Raw genomic sequence first — 14,769 nt, 5'->3', positions numbered from 1 at the left:
TTTGTAATTTGTAATTCCAGAATTACAAATTACAAATTAGAATATTTTAATTATTTAAATAAAACCCATTACAAATAGCCCATTACACAGGAAAAAAAGCTTTTGTAATTTTTATTTTGAATGTAAATGCGAAATTTTCTGTTTTAAAAATTATAATTATTCCTTTTGGTGAATTTTCTTATTACTTTTTCAGTATTTTTCATTTTTGTAAAAAATCATTATATTAATAAATCTCAATTAATCAATCAAGACAACAATAAGTTATCATAGCTGTTATTTGAGTTGTAATTTTTATCATCCAGGTACAGGAATAATAATGTCACCATTATCAACAAATTCATCATCATCATCACCAACATCACAATCACCATTTGTAAATGAAGATGATGATGATGATGAAGGTATGATACCAGATGATGATCAATATCAAGAACAAGATTATGATTCAAATATTAATGAAGCATTTATATCATCATCATCACAACAACCTGTTGATACAAATGATGAAACAGGTGCTTTTATTGAAGAAGATTTTTCACCACCACCACCACCCCCACCACCGACATTTTCATCTCAACCACCACCAGCAAAAAAACAACGACGACCACCACAAAGAATTGAAAAAATAAAAATTCGTGCAAAATTCGATGAAACAAAACAAGAAAATTTTATCGATCCAAATGGTTTGAATTGTAAATTATATTTCATTGCACAATCATTAGCATTAATAATATTGATTATAATGTTAACATGGTTAATAAGATATTTTAATGGTTTTAATTTGATTGGTCATCATATTATTGATGAAAAACATATTGATAGATTTATTAATTTTCATCCATTAGTAATGACATTTACAATGGTTTTTGTAATGGCCAATTGTAATTATAATTTATAAACTTTTTTGTAATTTTCTTGTAATTAATTTGTAATTTTATCCATTTTTTTCATTTATAAAAATAGCCATTTTATTTATAAATTCATCAAACAAATTAACAACAGCCCGTTCAATATTAAGTATAACAATATTTTCATTAGATATTATTGGTTTAATGATTACAATTTATTGGCATATGAATGTAAAATTACCACATTTACAATCATTACATTCATGGTTAGGTATATTAACATTAATAATGTTAATATTTTATTTTTGTTATATATTATATGTTTATGATAATCAAGATATTACTGAACAACAACGTTTAGATTTGGTATTTACTGTACGTTTATTCGGTCTGGCAACATTAATTATAGCCGGTACAACTTGTTTGATTGGTTTGAATCAAATAATATCGATGAAAATTCCATTAACAACAACAACAACATCAACATCAAATTCGACATCGGTGACAACGAAAAAACAACCACCACGTTATGCAATAGAAAAAAATTATACAACATATTTTAAAGAAGAAACATACCGATCAGAAACAATATTAATTGCAAATATAATGGCAATATTAATTATTGTTTATATAACAATAATGATGTATATGATAATAAAATTTAGACAAAAACCATTAACTGGTAATATATTTCGTCAACAAATGGAAAGACAATTACGTGAAACAATTGAACATACAATGTTTACTATTGATGAACAAAAAGATTTTAATGATGGTAGTTATAATCATGATTATGATTTAAGTGATAGTAGATTATCATCACCACCACCAATACCGATACCAATGAAAAATAATAAAAACAAAAAAAAATAATAATAAACATTAAAAAAAAATTGATGGAAATTCAATTTAAAATTCCATTTTTTATAAATGTTTATATCACAAAAAAAATGTTTCCGGAAAAATTGTTTCCGGGAAAAATCTTTCCGAAAAAAATGCTTCCGGAAACTATTCTTCTTCTTCTTCGGAACTTGAACTTGATGATGAACGGCGACCACCCCAACCTTTATGTGACCATGATCCTTTATGTTTATGTTTAAATGCTTTACCTAATAATGTTGCACCTAATGCAGCAGCACCTGCACCAGCTGCTAATCCAGCAATCGGTATTGCTGCACTTGATTTTTTATGTTTATGTTTTGGATGATGTCCACCACCAATACCACCACCGGAAAGAACATTTCCAGCAACACCAGAAACAATACCAGGTACCATTGATCGTGAATGATGTTTACCAAATAATTTTTTACTAATAGCATGTGTTGCTATACCACCAGCTACACCTGTTAATGCACCACCTAACATATTTCCAATTCCACCACTAGATGATTTATTTTTTCCTGATTCTTGTTGCTGTTGTGGATCATATGAATAATTTGATCCACTAGCAGTTGGATAATAAGGTTGTTGATTTGGATAATTTCCTGGCATTGAAGGTTGAACAGAAGGAGGATAAGCTTGAGGATATTGTGAACCTGATGGCTGTGATGCATAAGGTGGATAAGGTGTTTGACCTGTTGGATATGGTATTTGACCGGTAGGATAAGGTGGCATTCCTCCTTGTTGTCCTTCGAAACCATATCCTGGATTATTATATGGTGGTGGTGCAGCCAATTCCGATGGTATAGGTGGATAAAGTCCAGGATAATTGCCTGAAGAAGAACCCATTTGATGATTATTTGTATACCAAATTGAAAATGAATCAATACGAGCATCACCAGTTAATGAAACATGTGTAATACGTTCAAATGGTAAACGATGATGATATTCAGTAAAATGTTGTCCATTAATTGCTATACGATATTCATTCGGTTCGATTGAAATTAATATTTCAAATGGTGCACCAGGATTGGTTGGAAAACCACCAAAACTTTCTTCAGGTCCCCATTGTCCAGAAATTAATGAATTTCGTATAATACGTGGTGGTGGACTGAATGCTAAACTTAAATACAAGGCTACATCATCATTAAAATTTAGGGATGATCCACATTGTAATGATATTGCAAAACTGTTTAACCGAACCAAAAACGAAAAAGATTTTTAGATTTTTCAGAATGCATTCAATAAAAACAAAACAATAAAAAAAAAACATACAAATTTGAATCAGGTTGTGATTGTCCTTTGGCTTGTATGATTGATCCAGGTCGAAGTTGTTCACTTGTTGGACCACAATAAGGCACATTCTTTAATCATCATAGGTAAGAAAAAGAGAGAAAGAAAATTATTTCAAAATTCATCAAAAAATTCAATGATTGATTACCGGATAAACAAGATGCATTTTGTTTGGTTGTCCAATTCAGATAGATTTGATTTGATTTGATTGATTTGATCGATTGATGATTGATTTGATCGAATTAGATAGAAAAAAATGAATACTATTTGATAAAATTTGAATCAACAACAACAACAACAATCAAAAATCAAGGAAAAAATAAACATTATCCTCATCCTCATAATAATGATGATGATGTAAACACAAGACAAAACAAAAATCAAAACAAGAAAGATGAGAATGAAATGAATCATTCGAAATAACTTTGTATCTTTCGAAAGTATTGCCATCTATCGATGATCACAGGCAACTAAAACGCCATACATAAAATACGTTTGTGTTTGTGTGTGTGAGCAACGTATGCAAAGTGAAAGAAAAAAATACCGGTCGCCTGATTTTTTGGTTTTATTTTTATTTTCTTGAATCCATCAATCAAACAATCAATCAGCAGACAAACAGACAAACAAGCAACGAGAAGTATCATCAAAATAAAGTAAGAATTTACATGATCAATGAATATTCTCTCTCACAGAATCCACCAGGAGAATATCATTCGAAAGATTTTGTTTTACATAAAATTTCTTTGCTCTGGTTTTTTGACTTTTACATAACTTCGATTTTTTTTCGTGTTTTCCTTGTTTCCTTATTACGTAATATCTTTTTTTTTCCTTTTTCAATGTTGTTTTTTTTGGCTGGTTACTATACCTACGCCGTTGTTTTTTGTTTGTTTGAACAATTTAACTGTTTTGTTTCTATTCTAGTTTTTTTCATAACAAAAACTTTTTTGACGTAATCTTTTTTTCCTTCGTTTCTTTTCTTTTTTATGTAGGGCCATTCTTTCTAAAGAAGATTCTTTCATTATCATCATCATCATCATTCGAACAATAAGAATAAGAATTTCTGAAAGAATTTAGCATCATTTCATCGTCTGTTCATTGATCTTGAACAAACAAAAAAATCATTATCATTATCATCATCATCGACATTATCATCATTGCTATCGTCGTTGCATATGATTTTCTTTCATTCAACAACAAAGACATTTAGTAGTTTTTGTCTTGTCTTGAAGACATTGAATCATCATCATCATCATAAACATTGATAAAAGTCAGCCAATTTCTTTTTCTTTTCTCTCGTTTTCTCTCTCTCTTATCATCATCATCATCATTTAAATTGAAAAAAAACGTAATTAGCAGTGTGTGTATGTACGGATCACATGATAATAATCAGTTTTTTTATTTTAATTTCTCTTTTCTTTCAAACAGCAGCATTTTTTCGTTTTTTCTTGGTCCGAAAACAAACATTTACCGTTGAATTCTACGAAAAAAGTGCAAAAATTTAAGTTTTTCAATTCCGAAATAACCAGAAATACCAAAACAACCAGAACAGAAATGTCATCATCGACAACATCTTCTTATAATTTACGTAGTAGATTAACAACAACAACAAATAATTTTAAACAACAACAACAACAAAATGGTTCGATTAATTCCAAACAAATATCGAATGGTGGTAGCCAGCCTAAAAATGGAATTCTAAATAATCATAATAATCATCATCATTATAATCATCAATCGGATAATAATTCTTCGTCATCATCATCATCACGTCAACGTTCATCATCATTTTCACATCATCATCATCATCATTATCATCTTACCGATAGACAAAAGGTAAGAATTTCCTTTTATCTCTTTGAATCGATATTCTGATCCTTGTTGGAATCCTTGACAACCAAACCAAAGGAATTTACATTTTACTTAAACAAAGGGAAAATCGATTAGTAAAATTCTTAGTTAAATGATCATGATCATGGTGATTAGAATGAAGAATATTTACCCAATCGATCAAAACACACAGAATTTTGATAAATTCCAAGAAACCAATAATTCTGTTACGTACTTTATGAGTACATTTTGGAATTTTTCATTTGGCTCCTTTTGTTTTTGTTTTTTTTTTTTTTGGTTCGAAATTTACATTTTTTTGGAATGAAAATGTAAATGTAAACATATATCTTTTAGTAATTTTGTTGTTTGTAATTTTGTTATTATTTGTAATAATGATGTCATATGATCGATGATCATTGATCGTTAATGATCAGTGATCAATGATGATCAAAATCGATAAATGCAACGTCATAATCAAATTATTTTTGTATAATCCGATGATGATGATATCGTTTAAAAATCAATCATCAGATGTGTGATTGAAATCCTTGTTATTTTTCTAAATTGATTCCATTGAAACAAACAAGCATCAACAAATGTGATAAATCCAAAGATATTTTCAATTTACCGGAGAGTTAGATAGAGGGAGACACAAAGAGAGATAGAGAAAAAAATGATGATGATGATGATTACCATTAGTAACGAGAATAAAATGTCAACAGTAGATTTAGAATTAAATGGTGATAATAATGATGATGATGATGATCATGTAAATGAAACGAAAAATTTATATAAAAATTCATTATCAATGATTATTAATGAAACAAAAGAATCTAATTTAAAATCATCAATAATGACCAATAATAATAATATTGATAATCAAACAACAACAACAAAATCATCATCATTTATAATTGAACAACAAATTAAACATTCTGCTAATAATCATTATCATTATCATCATTATAATAATCATCATTTATCAATGGATGTTAAAGTAATGTTTGTTGTTTTTTGTTCCAACAGTATTCTAAATGTTTGAAATATTAGAAAAAAATTCCGTTCGGAAATTCCTTTCCCAAAAAAAAAACAAATGTTTTTGTTTTGTTTGTTTTATATGATGCTAATCTATTTTATTTGTTTTGTTTTGGTTTTGTTATTACTTATTATTATAAAATAGGAAGAAATTCAATCATTGGTCATTTGGCGTCGTCCATTACAAACAATATATCATGCTATAAAGAATTTTATTGATTTGCTCAACAATTGTTATACATTTTTGTAAGTATTTTGTTTGGCATCATTACTTTACTTTACTTTTGTTTTTTTGTTTTTGATATATGATCGTTATGATAATAATGATGTTTGTTTGTTTTTTCTTTCGTTTTTGTTGAATATATTGGATTTGCATATATTGGATGTATTTGCATATAATAAAGGATCATACATCATTTAATGTATTGTGTTTCAATGACAATATTTATATTAATATTTTTCATTGCTTTACAATTAAATGGTTTACATCAACCATATGTACAATTTATATATAAACGTTTAGCATGGTGTATTTATTGGTGTGGTTTAGGTATTTTATCATCAGTTGGTCTTGGTACCGGTTTGCATACATTTATTTTATATTTGGTAAATGAAATTTTAACCTTTTTTTTCAAACAAAAATTCATTAATTTTTTTCTTCTCATTTTTTTCATATTCCAATTGGATAACCACAAAACTCGGAAAAACTTTGGAAATTTCGGTAAAAAGGGTCCACATATTGCATCGGTAACATTAGCAGCATATGAATGTAATTCATTGGATTTTCCTGAACCGCCTTATCCAGATGAGTATGTTTTTTTCGTTTGTTTTATCGATGATTTATGATCATTACATTTGAACATTTTGATTTTACTAATTTTCTTTGTCGGATTCATTCATCCATTCATTTTTGTTGTTTTTGTTTTCTTTTCCTTATAGGATAATATGTCCAACGAATGTTGCAGCTACTGCTACTACTGCAGCAATTGGATCATCAATAAATGTTTGGTCGATTATGTCAAAAGTACGTTTAGAAGCATTTATGTGGGGTGCCGGTACTGCATTAGGTGAATTACCACCATATTTTATATCTCGTGCACATCGTTTAGCAATTGTAAATCAAGGTCATCAAGATATTGATGTTGATAATGATAATATTCTTGAAGAATTGGAAGAAATTGAAGATTTAGTAACAACAACAAATGTTGATAATGATGATGATGGTGATAATGGTGGTGATCAACAACAACAACAAGAATCTACTACGAATATTGAACGTAGTCGTCGTCGTCGTCAATCATCATCCGCATCCACTCTTTCTACATCATGGGGACAAAAATTGAAAACAAAAATGGTATTATTAATGAAACGAATGGGTTTTTTTGGTATATTAGCCTGTGCATCGATACCGAATCCATTATTTGATTTAGCCGGTATTATTTGTGGTTATTCATTAATATCATTTTGGACATTTTTCGGTGCAACATTATTGGGAAAAGCTATTTTTAAAATGCATATACAAAAATTAGTTGTTATTATTGTATTCAATGAAACATATGTTCAAAGTGTATTAACATTTTGTAGGTAAGTAGTAGTAGTAATAATAGCCATTATTGATGGTCATTTTTACCTGTGTTTTGCGACATAAAACAACGAATGAATAATGTTTTTACGTTTTTTTTACCATTTCATACATAGAAACATTCCATACATTGGACATTATATTCATGAACCATTACGTGATTATTTACAACAACAAAAAAATAGTTTACATCGTGGTACAAATCAAATGTTGGAAACAAAGGTATGCTGGATACTTTTTCTGGTTTTTCGTGTTTTGTTATTTTCATATTTCATATTTGCTTGTTTTGTGTTAGGGCCAATCATGGATCTCTATAATATTTGAAAGTTTTGTCATCATTATGGTTACATATTTTATGATATCAATAATTAATTCAATGGCCCAAAGTAATTTAAAACAATATTATCAACAAAAACAGAAACAACAACAACAAAAATCGGATGATGATAAGATGATGACCACCGATAAATTTCAACAGCAACAACAACAATTGAAAACTACAACAACAACAAACATATCGTCAAAAAAATTGGATAAAACTGATTGATTGATTATTTTACATCATCATCATCCCCCCTCCGATTATGGATCATCATCATTATCATTATCAAATCAAAATATATAACCAGAGAAATTAGGATTTAAAATTTAAATTTTTTTTTTTAAAATAATATTAATATATTGACCATATAAATGTTTGTTTGTTTGTTTCAACAAAAAGAAAAACATGATTGATTGATTGAAATGGAGAAAAATAATAATAATAAAAAGATTTTTTTTTTTAAGATTTTATTCGAATTTTTTAATTTTGTATTTTAATTTGTTTGTCAATATCTAACAATTGGATCAATATAGAAAGCTACATTGATCGATATTCTGGTTGTCAACAAAATGATGGAAAACCAAAAATCCAAAAGTAACCCAAACCAAAACATCCATCATGTATTTACGTTATTTGATTTTTTTCAACAACAACAACAACGACGAAAAATATGATAATGTAATATATTAATATAAATTCTGTATGAGTGAATGAATGATTCATATTACAAAATGTATCATCATCATCATTCATATATTCGGTAATAAATTTATTAATTTTATTTACCGAAAAAAATATGAAAGATACCCGTAAAAATGTCTGTTTTTTTCTCTCCCGAAAAAATAAAAATATTTGTCAATATTTTCCCCATTTTATATGAAAAAATTGGTTACATTTGGTTACTATTTACAATGATGATGATGATAAATGTTTGATCTGGTAATGAAAAATATTTGGTTGGGAAAATGCATTGATTGATTGATTTGGTCGTAGGGAAAATGGAAGCAAAATGGAAACCTAAAGAATAAATAAATTTGAATTTTATAAACTCGAAAACCCAAACAAACCAGAAAAAAACCGATTTGACAAAGGAAAATGATGGACAGGTTATGTTTCTATCTGTATTTCCAAAAAATTCAACCAAAATTTTTGTTTTATGACATTTATTTTTCCCGTTGAGAAATTTGATACATTACCAGCATATATGAGATGTGTGTGTAACCGAATATTGTGAGAGAAAAAGATGGCAGCTTCCAGGTTGTTTCAATGTTTTTTTTTTCAATATTGATTTTCGAAATAAGAAAAAATCCATTTTTTTCCTTTTATTTGTAACAAAATATTGATATTTCCTATATGAAATGGAGAAAAAAACATCCCTGTGATGTGCGTCTGTGTTCAATGACAATTATGATGACCAAAATCAATTTTTTCCATTTCTTTTCTTCTTTTTTGAATGACAATTTTTCTTTTGTTCAAAACATCTTTGTTTGTATCGAGAAGATGCCCAAAGAAATTTTGAAAAAAAAATTGAAAAAAAATTTTCTGCTGACGTTTCTTGAAATTCTGATGACAAATGACAAAAGACGATTTCATTTTCGATTGAAACAAACAAGAGAGAAATTTTCCAGAAATGTTTGATGTGTGTGTGAGGGACTTGTTTATTTGAAAATGACAAACCTGGATTTTTCAAAATTAAATTGATGGTGCCCAGGTGAACAAAATTTCAATGTTTTTCTTTTTCTTTTTCGGGAAGGGGAAAAAATGTCAAAATCAAATTGAATTGACAAACAGAAAAAGTTTTCAATTTCTTGTTTGTCAATTCAACATGCAATAACAATAGGAAAAGAAGAGAGAGAGAGAGAAATTTCCTGGGAAGATTCTCGGATCGATTTCAAAAATTCTGCCCACTATAGTGTTCTTCCTTCTCGTTGTTTTTTCCCACTTCAAAAATAGAAAAGTTTTTCTCTGGGAAACTTCCAGGTATGACAAAATCACAGCAGCAGCAACAATATCACCGAATCAGCAAACTTTTTCCCATTGTTAATCAATGACAATGATGATGATTTGAAATGAAATGAAAAAAATAACCCTGAAGCACTATCATAATAATAATCATCATTATCATTGTCATATACACACACCATATTCACATCTTTGGTTGTTTGGATTGTTGTTGTTGTTTACATTTTATTGATTTTTTCGTTTTGATTTGGTAAATTTTATGGAAAAAATAATGATGATGATGATGATGTTTATGGGAAATTTCTCCTCTTGAAGGAAAGGTTTTCCCCGATTTGAGATTGGAATTTTCAATAATTTTTTTTTGTTTATTGAAAACCTATTGATCGATCGATTGATCGATTCTTTCTTTCATCAAATTAATAATGATATGATATGATTCCATTAATATGATTGCAAAAAAAAAAATTTCAAGAAAAATTCTTCCGGGAAATATTCTAGAATCGAGAAACAATATACCCGATCCAGAATTTTTTCTTCCCTGCCTCAATTTGATAACCAAAGCAAAAACAAAACCGAAAAGAAAGTTTTTGGAATTCAAAAGAATTCTTATTTGCTTTTCAATGAATAAATAATCATTATTATTATTATTAACCCTGATGAATCATGCAGGTAAATGAAAAAAAAGGAATGTATTGTGTTTTTTTTAAAGATGATGATGTTTGTTTTGTTTTGTTTTTGTCTGAGAAATCAAATGATAGTAAGATGTAGAGATGCGGGAACCAAACAAAAAAAAAATCATTCATCCAAAGCCAAGTTGTTTTCGTTTCTCGATCTAAAAACATTGATTTGATTTTTCGAAAAAAAGCAAACAATCATACAATCTTACAATTGATGATAATGATGATTGAAATTAATTCATTTCATTTCTTCAGTACAATTGAAACAATGATATTTCATTATTTCAAACCTTTTTTGATTTTCTTTGATTTGATTTTCTTTGTTATTTTTATCTCCAATGTTTTCCTGTTTCAATGATTCTCCTTGTTTTTCGTTTTTTTTGTTTTTGTTTGTGAAAATAAAATTACATTATTATCATACCTATTTCTACCTTATCGTAGATTTCTCTCAGGAGATTCATTCATTCATTCATTCAAATGGATCCCAAAAACAAAGCAAAAAGAAAAATCATTAATTATGATGATGATGTGTGTGTGTGTTTGAATCAAACACGCAGATAGTTATTATGAAAATGAAGACACAAAGTTTCAATTTTTTTGGTTAATGAAATTGGCGAAAAAGAATCATCACACGTGATGCCAAAACACTGATGATAATGAATTTTGGAATATTCATAATTTTTTGTTTCCTGGGAAATTTCTCGCTTTTTGGATTCCTTTTCTTTCAATTATTAAATTTGATAATTTTTGATATTGGGAGTAACAGTGAAAAAAATGAAAATTTTTCCTTGATGAAAAATTGATTTTCGTTTGGTTTTTCGTAAGCTTGCTTCTGAGCATCATCCAGCAATCGATCTTTGGGGTCTTTCAAGCCAGAAAAAGACCAGAAATACCAGAAAAAGACCAGAAAAATATCCTTTTTGATGGTGTGAAGAAAGAAAGAAACGTGCCACCACCACCGAAAACTTTATGACATTTCCCAAAAAAGAAAAAAAAAAAGATTTCAATTTCAATCGAAATAATTGTCCAATGATTAATTGATAATCTCCTTTCTTCTTCTTCTTTTGCTTGCTGGTCTCTTTCTCCAAGTAAAATTACGTGACGATCACAATGAAATGGTCGAAATTGAAAGTATTGTGTGTGTGTGTGTGTATCTGTGTGCAAGTAATGTTTGACGCTTGGAAAATCTCGAACTAATATTAGAAAAAAAGTAACCAAAACAAACATCGTTAGTAAGTTGCTGAACTCTGGATCAATTTCTTTCATTTTCATTTTTTTTTGTTTCTTCATCGTTGTTGTTGTTGCTGTTTGTTGTTGTTGTTTGTCGTTTGTTGTTGTTGTTGTTCATATTTTTTATTATTATTCTTTAAGAATTTCATATTTCATTCGATAAATTCATTCTGTTTGGTTTGAGAAGAAGAAGAATCCGATTCTCCATGAAATAATAATGTAAATCTGGATTCCTTTTTTTCATAAATTACTTTTCTTATAACAACTACTTCCAAGCTACTACTTCCAGAATTTAATTTTGGAATTCCAGAGTGTAGAATGTAGAATCTGGAAAGTAGAAAATTCTGTGTTTGAATCATTAATGGCTACCTAAAAAAACCAAAATGTTTTGATTTTGATTTTTTTTTCGGCCATTTTAAATTGGCTAAATTCTTTGGTTTTTGTTTTGCAATGATAAATGAATGTGCGGAATGAAAACCAGAATTTGGGTAGTTTTTTTTCTTTATTCTCAAACCAGGAAAAAACCAGAATTTAATTTAATTTAATTTAATTTAATGAACAACAACAAAAAAAATTAATGAATGAAAGAATCAAGAATCAAGAATCGAGAATCAAAAGCAAAAACAAAAACAAACTGAATTCCATTCCTAATTATCCTGTTGTAGGAATAATTGCTTCAAGGTAAACTCTTGTTTTGCTACAGAATACAGTAAATATATGCAAATTCTTTTCCTGTTTCACCATCATTCGCATCAATTTTTTGGCCCTGTCTACAACCAAACAAACAAACAAACTTTGTCTAATTTTTTCGTTGTCATCATCATCATTATTTCTGGTTTTTTTCAACTTTCTCTCTCTCTCTCTCTCTCTCTCTGCTCTCTCTCTCTCTCTCTCTGGCTAGCCTTTCAACTCTCTCAGAATCCAGAATCTAGGAACAGAATTTCGTTGAATGCCTTGGAAAAAACAACAGAATTTTTCTTTTCTTTTTTGGTTGTTTCAAAAGTTTTTTTCTCGCACATCTTGTAATTTGTTCTCCACTTTTTGTTTCTGGTTTGGTTTATTATTTTCCATCATCATCATCATCATCATCATCAACAACATTTAATCCATTCAGACTTTTAGTAGGTTATTTAGGATTCCTGTACGTTTTTGTTTCCAGATTCTGTATTCTGTTGTTGTTGTTGTTGTTGTTGTTGTCGACAAAAAAACCAACGATAAAAAAAATAAACTTTTTTCCGCTCATTTGGTTAAATAATATCGGCCTAAATTGTTGTTGTTGTTGTCGTCATTTGTTGTTGTTATTGTTGTTTTTGTCGTCATTCACTACTGTTATTATCATCGTTGAATGTTAATTTCATCAGAATAATGATGATTCGTGTGAATGACAAAACAACAACAACAACAACAAAGATCCTGTTAATAAATTAACTCTTTTCATCATCATCATCATCATCATAATAATAATCTTGAACTATTTTCACTCAATGATGACGACAATTTGGGTTTGTTTATAGCCCATTTGATAAAATGGAAATCAGAACAAACAAAACAAAATGAAACAAAGCAAAAGTTATCATCATTGAATATGAATGATGATTTTGGAGCAAAACAAACAATTTTTTGTTTTGTTTTTTTCATTTCATTTCAATGATTATTATTATTTTCCATCAAGGTAATTATGGCAATGGTTTTTTTGGTGCTGTTGTTGTTCATTTGTTGTTGTTGTTATCAACTTGATCCAGTTTTTTTTCTAGGTTTTTATTTATAAATGTGTAAATATAAATAAATAAATAAATCCCAGTTGAATTTAAACACACTTATCATTACAAATACAAATTATAATAACGAAGAGAGAGAGAGAGAGAGAGAGAGAGAGAGAGGTCCTTGAAAATAATAATAATGATAATTTGTTTTCATTTTCAGAATTTTCAATTTTGGTTTTTGCTTTTGTTTTTTGTTTTGCTTATCGGGGTTTTTCAGAATTTTTAGTTTTCTCGTGAAATTCATGATGTAAAAATGATGCGAAAAAATAACCCTCGAATACAATCAGTCAGAATATTTTATCGAGTGAAAACAAAAAAAATTATTGATTCCAATTAAAGGCTTAAAACGAAGAAAAAACCAATGAAATAATATTACAAACAAGCAGGAAACATTTTCATTTCCATTTTCAATTCAAAGATAAATAAATAACTGTAACTGTGCACGCAATATGCAAATTTCTCTACCAAACCAAACCACCATAATAATCATTTGAATTTACTCTTTCTGTTTCTATTTTTGTTTTTCATTTCACTGGATGATGAATGGAAACGAAACGAAACGAAAAAATAAAAAAGGCTAATAACACGCACACCACTAACCACTAACTATAGTACCTATAGTGGTTTTTTCTAAACCATCATAATATTTATTTATTACGGATGATAATGGGGGACAAAATTTTTTTTACTTAGTGAAAATAAATATGAAAATTCATTTGGTTTTTTTATTGTTTTACATTCTCGGTAAGCATCTTGTTTTGCATTTTGTTCAGCGGATTCTGTGAATTTTCAGTATATGTGGATTCTGTGTTTGTGGAATATGAATAGTGATGAATGGAAACACAAAAAACAGGAAACATATGTGAGAGAGAGAGAGAGAGAGAGAGAGAGAGAGAGAGAGAGAGAGAGAGAGAGAGAGAGAGAGAGAGAGAGAAATTGCCCAGAATTTGTTCCAAGAATTAGTTTGTTTTTTTTTTCTTGTTGTATATGATTTCCGAGTTTCGTTTCGAGTTTCGTAGTTTTTTATTTTTTCGTGTTGATTTCGGATCATAATTTATTCCATTCAAAAGAAGAATAAAAAAAACACTAACTATGAGTTTTATTCCGCCTACTTTATCTATAAACAGAACAACAACAACAACAACAAAGTAACAACAACAACAACAAAACGAGAATCAAGAATCATCATTCAAATTACAACAACAACAAACAGCAAAAAAAATAAAAAAGTTACAAGTTTCTATTCATATATTTTTGTTGTTGTTGTTGTTGTTGTTATGAAAATAGAACAACAAACAACAACAACAACAACAACAAAAACGATAATAACTAATAAAATAATGACAAATAA

At 28.4% G+C, this 14,769-nt stretch overlaps 3 protein-coding genes and 1 long non-coding RNA gene across 8 annotated transcripts; 2 read left to right on the top strand and 2 right to left on the bottom strand.

Annotated features, from left to right (window-relative positions):
* Positions 1-120: 120 nt before the first annotated feature.
* On the top strand, positions 121-1,730 carry LOC142646015 (uncharacterized). The gene is made up of 2 exons (XM_075823836.1): positions 121-881; positions 964-1,730. The coding sequence occupies exons 1-2, from the start codon at positions 317-319 to the stop codon at positions 1,719-1,721; spliced, it is 1,323 nt and encodes a 440-aa protein (XP_075679951.1). The 5' UTR covers positions 121-316; the 3' UTR covers positions 1,722-1,730.
* LOC113789167 (uncharacterized) lies at positions 1,590-3,378 on the bottom strand. The gene is made up of 3 exons (XM_027338663.2): positions 3,169-3,378; positions 3,003-3,091; positions 1,590-2,916 (listed from the first exon to the last, which is right to left on the bottom strand). Exons 1-3 carry the CDS (start codon positions 3,184-3,186, stop codon positions 1,857-1,859), a joined length of 1,167 nt encoding a protein of 388 aa, XP_027194464.2. The 5' UTR covers positions 3,187-3,378; the 3' UTR covers positions 1,590-1,856.
* Positions 3,379-3,508: 130 nt separating this feature from the next.
* On the top strand, positions 3,509-8,124 carry LOC113789175 (vacuole membrane protein 1-like). Of its 5 annotated transcripts, none has more exons than XM_075823835.1 (9): positions 3,509-3,673; positions 4,010-4,365; positions 4,449-4,853; positions 6,028-6,128; positions 6,287-6,488; positions 6,612-6,691; positions 6,822-7,466; positions 7,581-7,686; positions 7,760-8,124. In XM_075823835.1, the coding sequence occupies exons 3-9, from the start codon at positions 4,572-4,574 to the stop codon at positions 8,009-8,011; spliced, it is 1,668 nt and encodes a 555-aa protein (XP_075679950.1). In that variant the 5' UTR covers positions 3,509-3,673; positions 4,010-4,365; positions 4,449-4,571; the 3' UTR covers positions 8,012-8,124. The 5 variants fall into 5 exon arrangements, with proteins under 5 accessions (XP_075679950.1, XP_075679949.1, XP_075679948.1 ...); XM_075823834.1 differs by having other exon boundaries at positions 4,446-4,853; XM_075823833.1 differs by having other exon boundaries at positions 4,010-4,381; positions 4,446-4,853.
* LOC142646016 (uncharacterized) lies at positions 4,578-5,246 on the bottom strand. The gene is made up of 2 exons (XR_012847045.1): positions 5,020-5,246; positions 4,578-4,939 (listed from the first exon to the last, which is right to left on the bottom strand). It is a non-coding gene; the product is annotated as an uncharacterized LOC142646016 (long non-coding RNA).
* Positions 8,125-14,769: the final 6,645 nt, after the last annotated feature.

The sequence above is a fragment of the Dermatophagoides pteronyssinus genome, unplaced genomic scaffold (assembly GCF_027571235.1).
Source record: "Dermatophagoides pteronyssinus isolate colony J.1.1.1.1 unplaced genomic scaffold, Derpt_VIB-CSIC_2022.12 sq0038, whole genome shotgun sequence".
In the NCBI taxonomy this organism is placed as follows: domain Eukaryota; kingdom Metazoa; phylum Arthropoda; class Arachnida; order Sarcoptiformes; family Pyroglyphidae; genus Dermatophagoides; species Dermatophagoides pteronyssinus.
The sequence above is the reverse complement of the archived record's forward strand: the minus strand, read 5'-3'. Positions and strand labels throughout refer to the sequence as shown.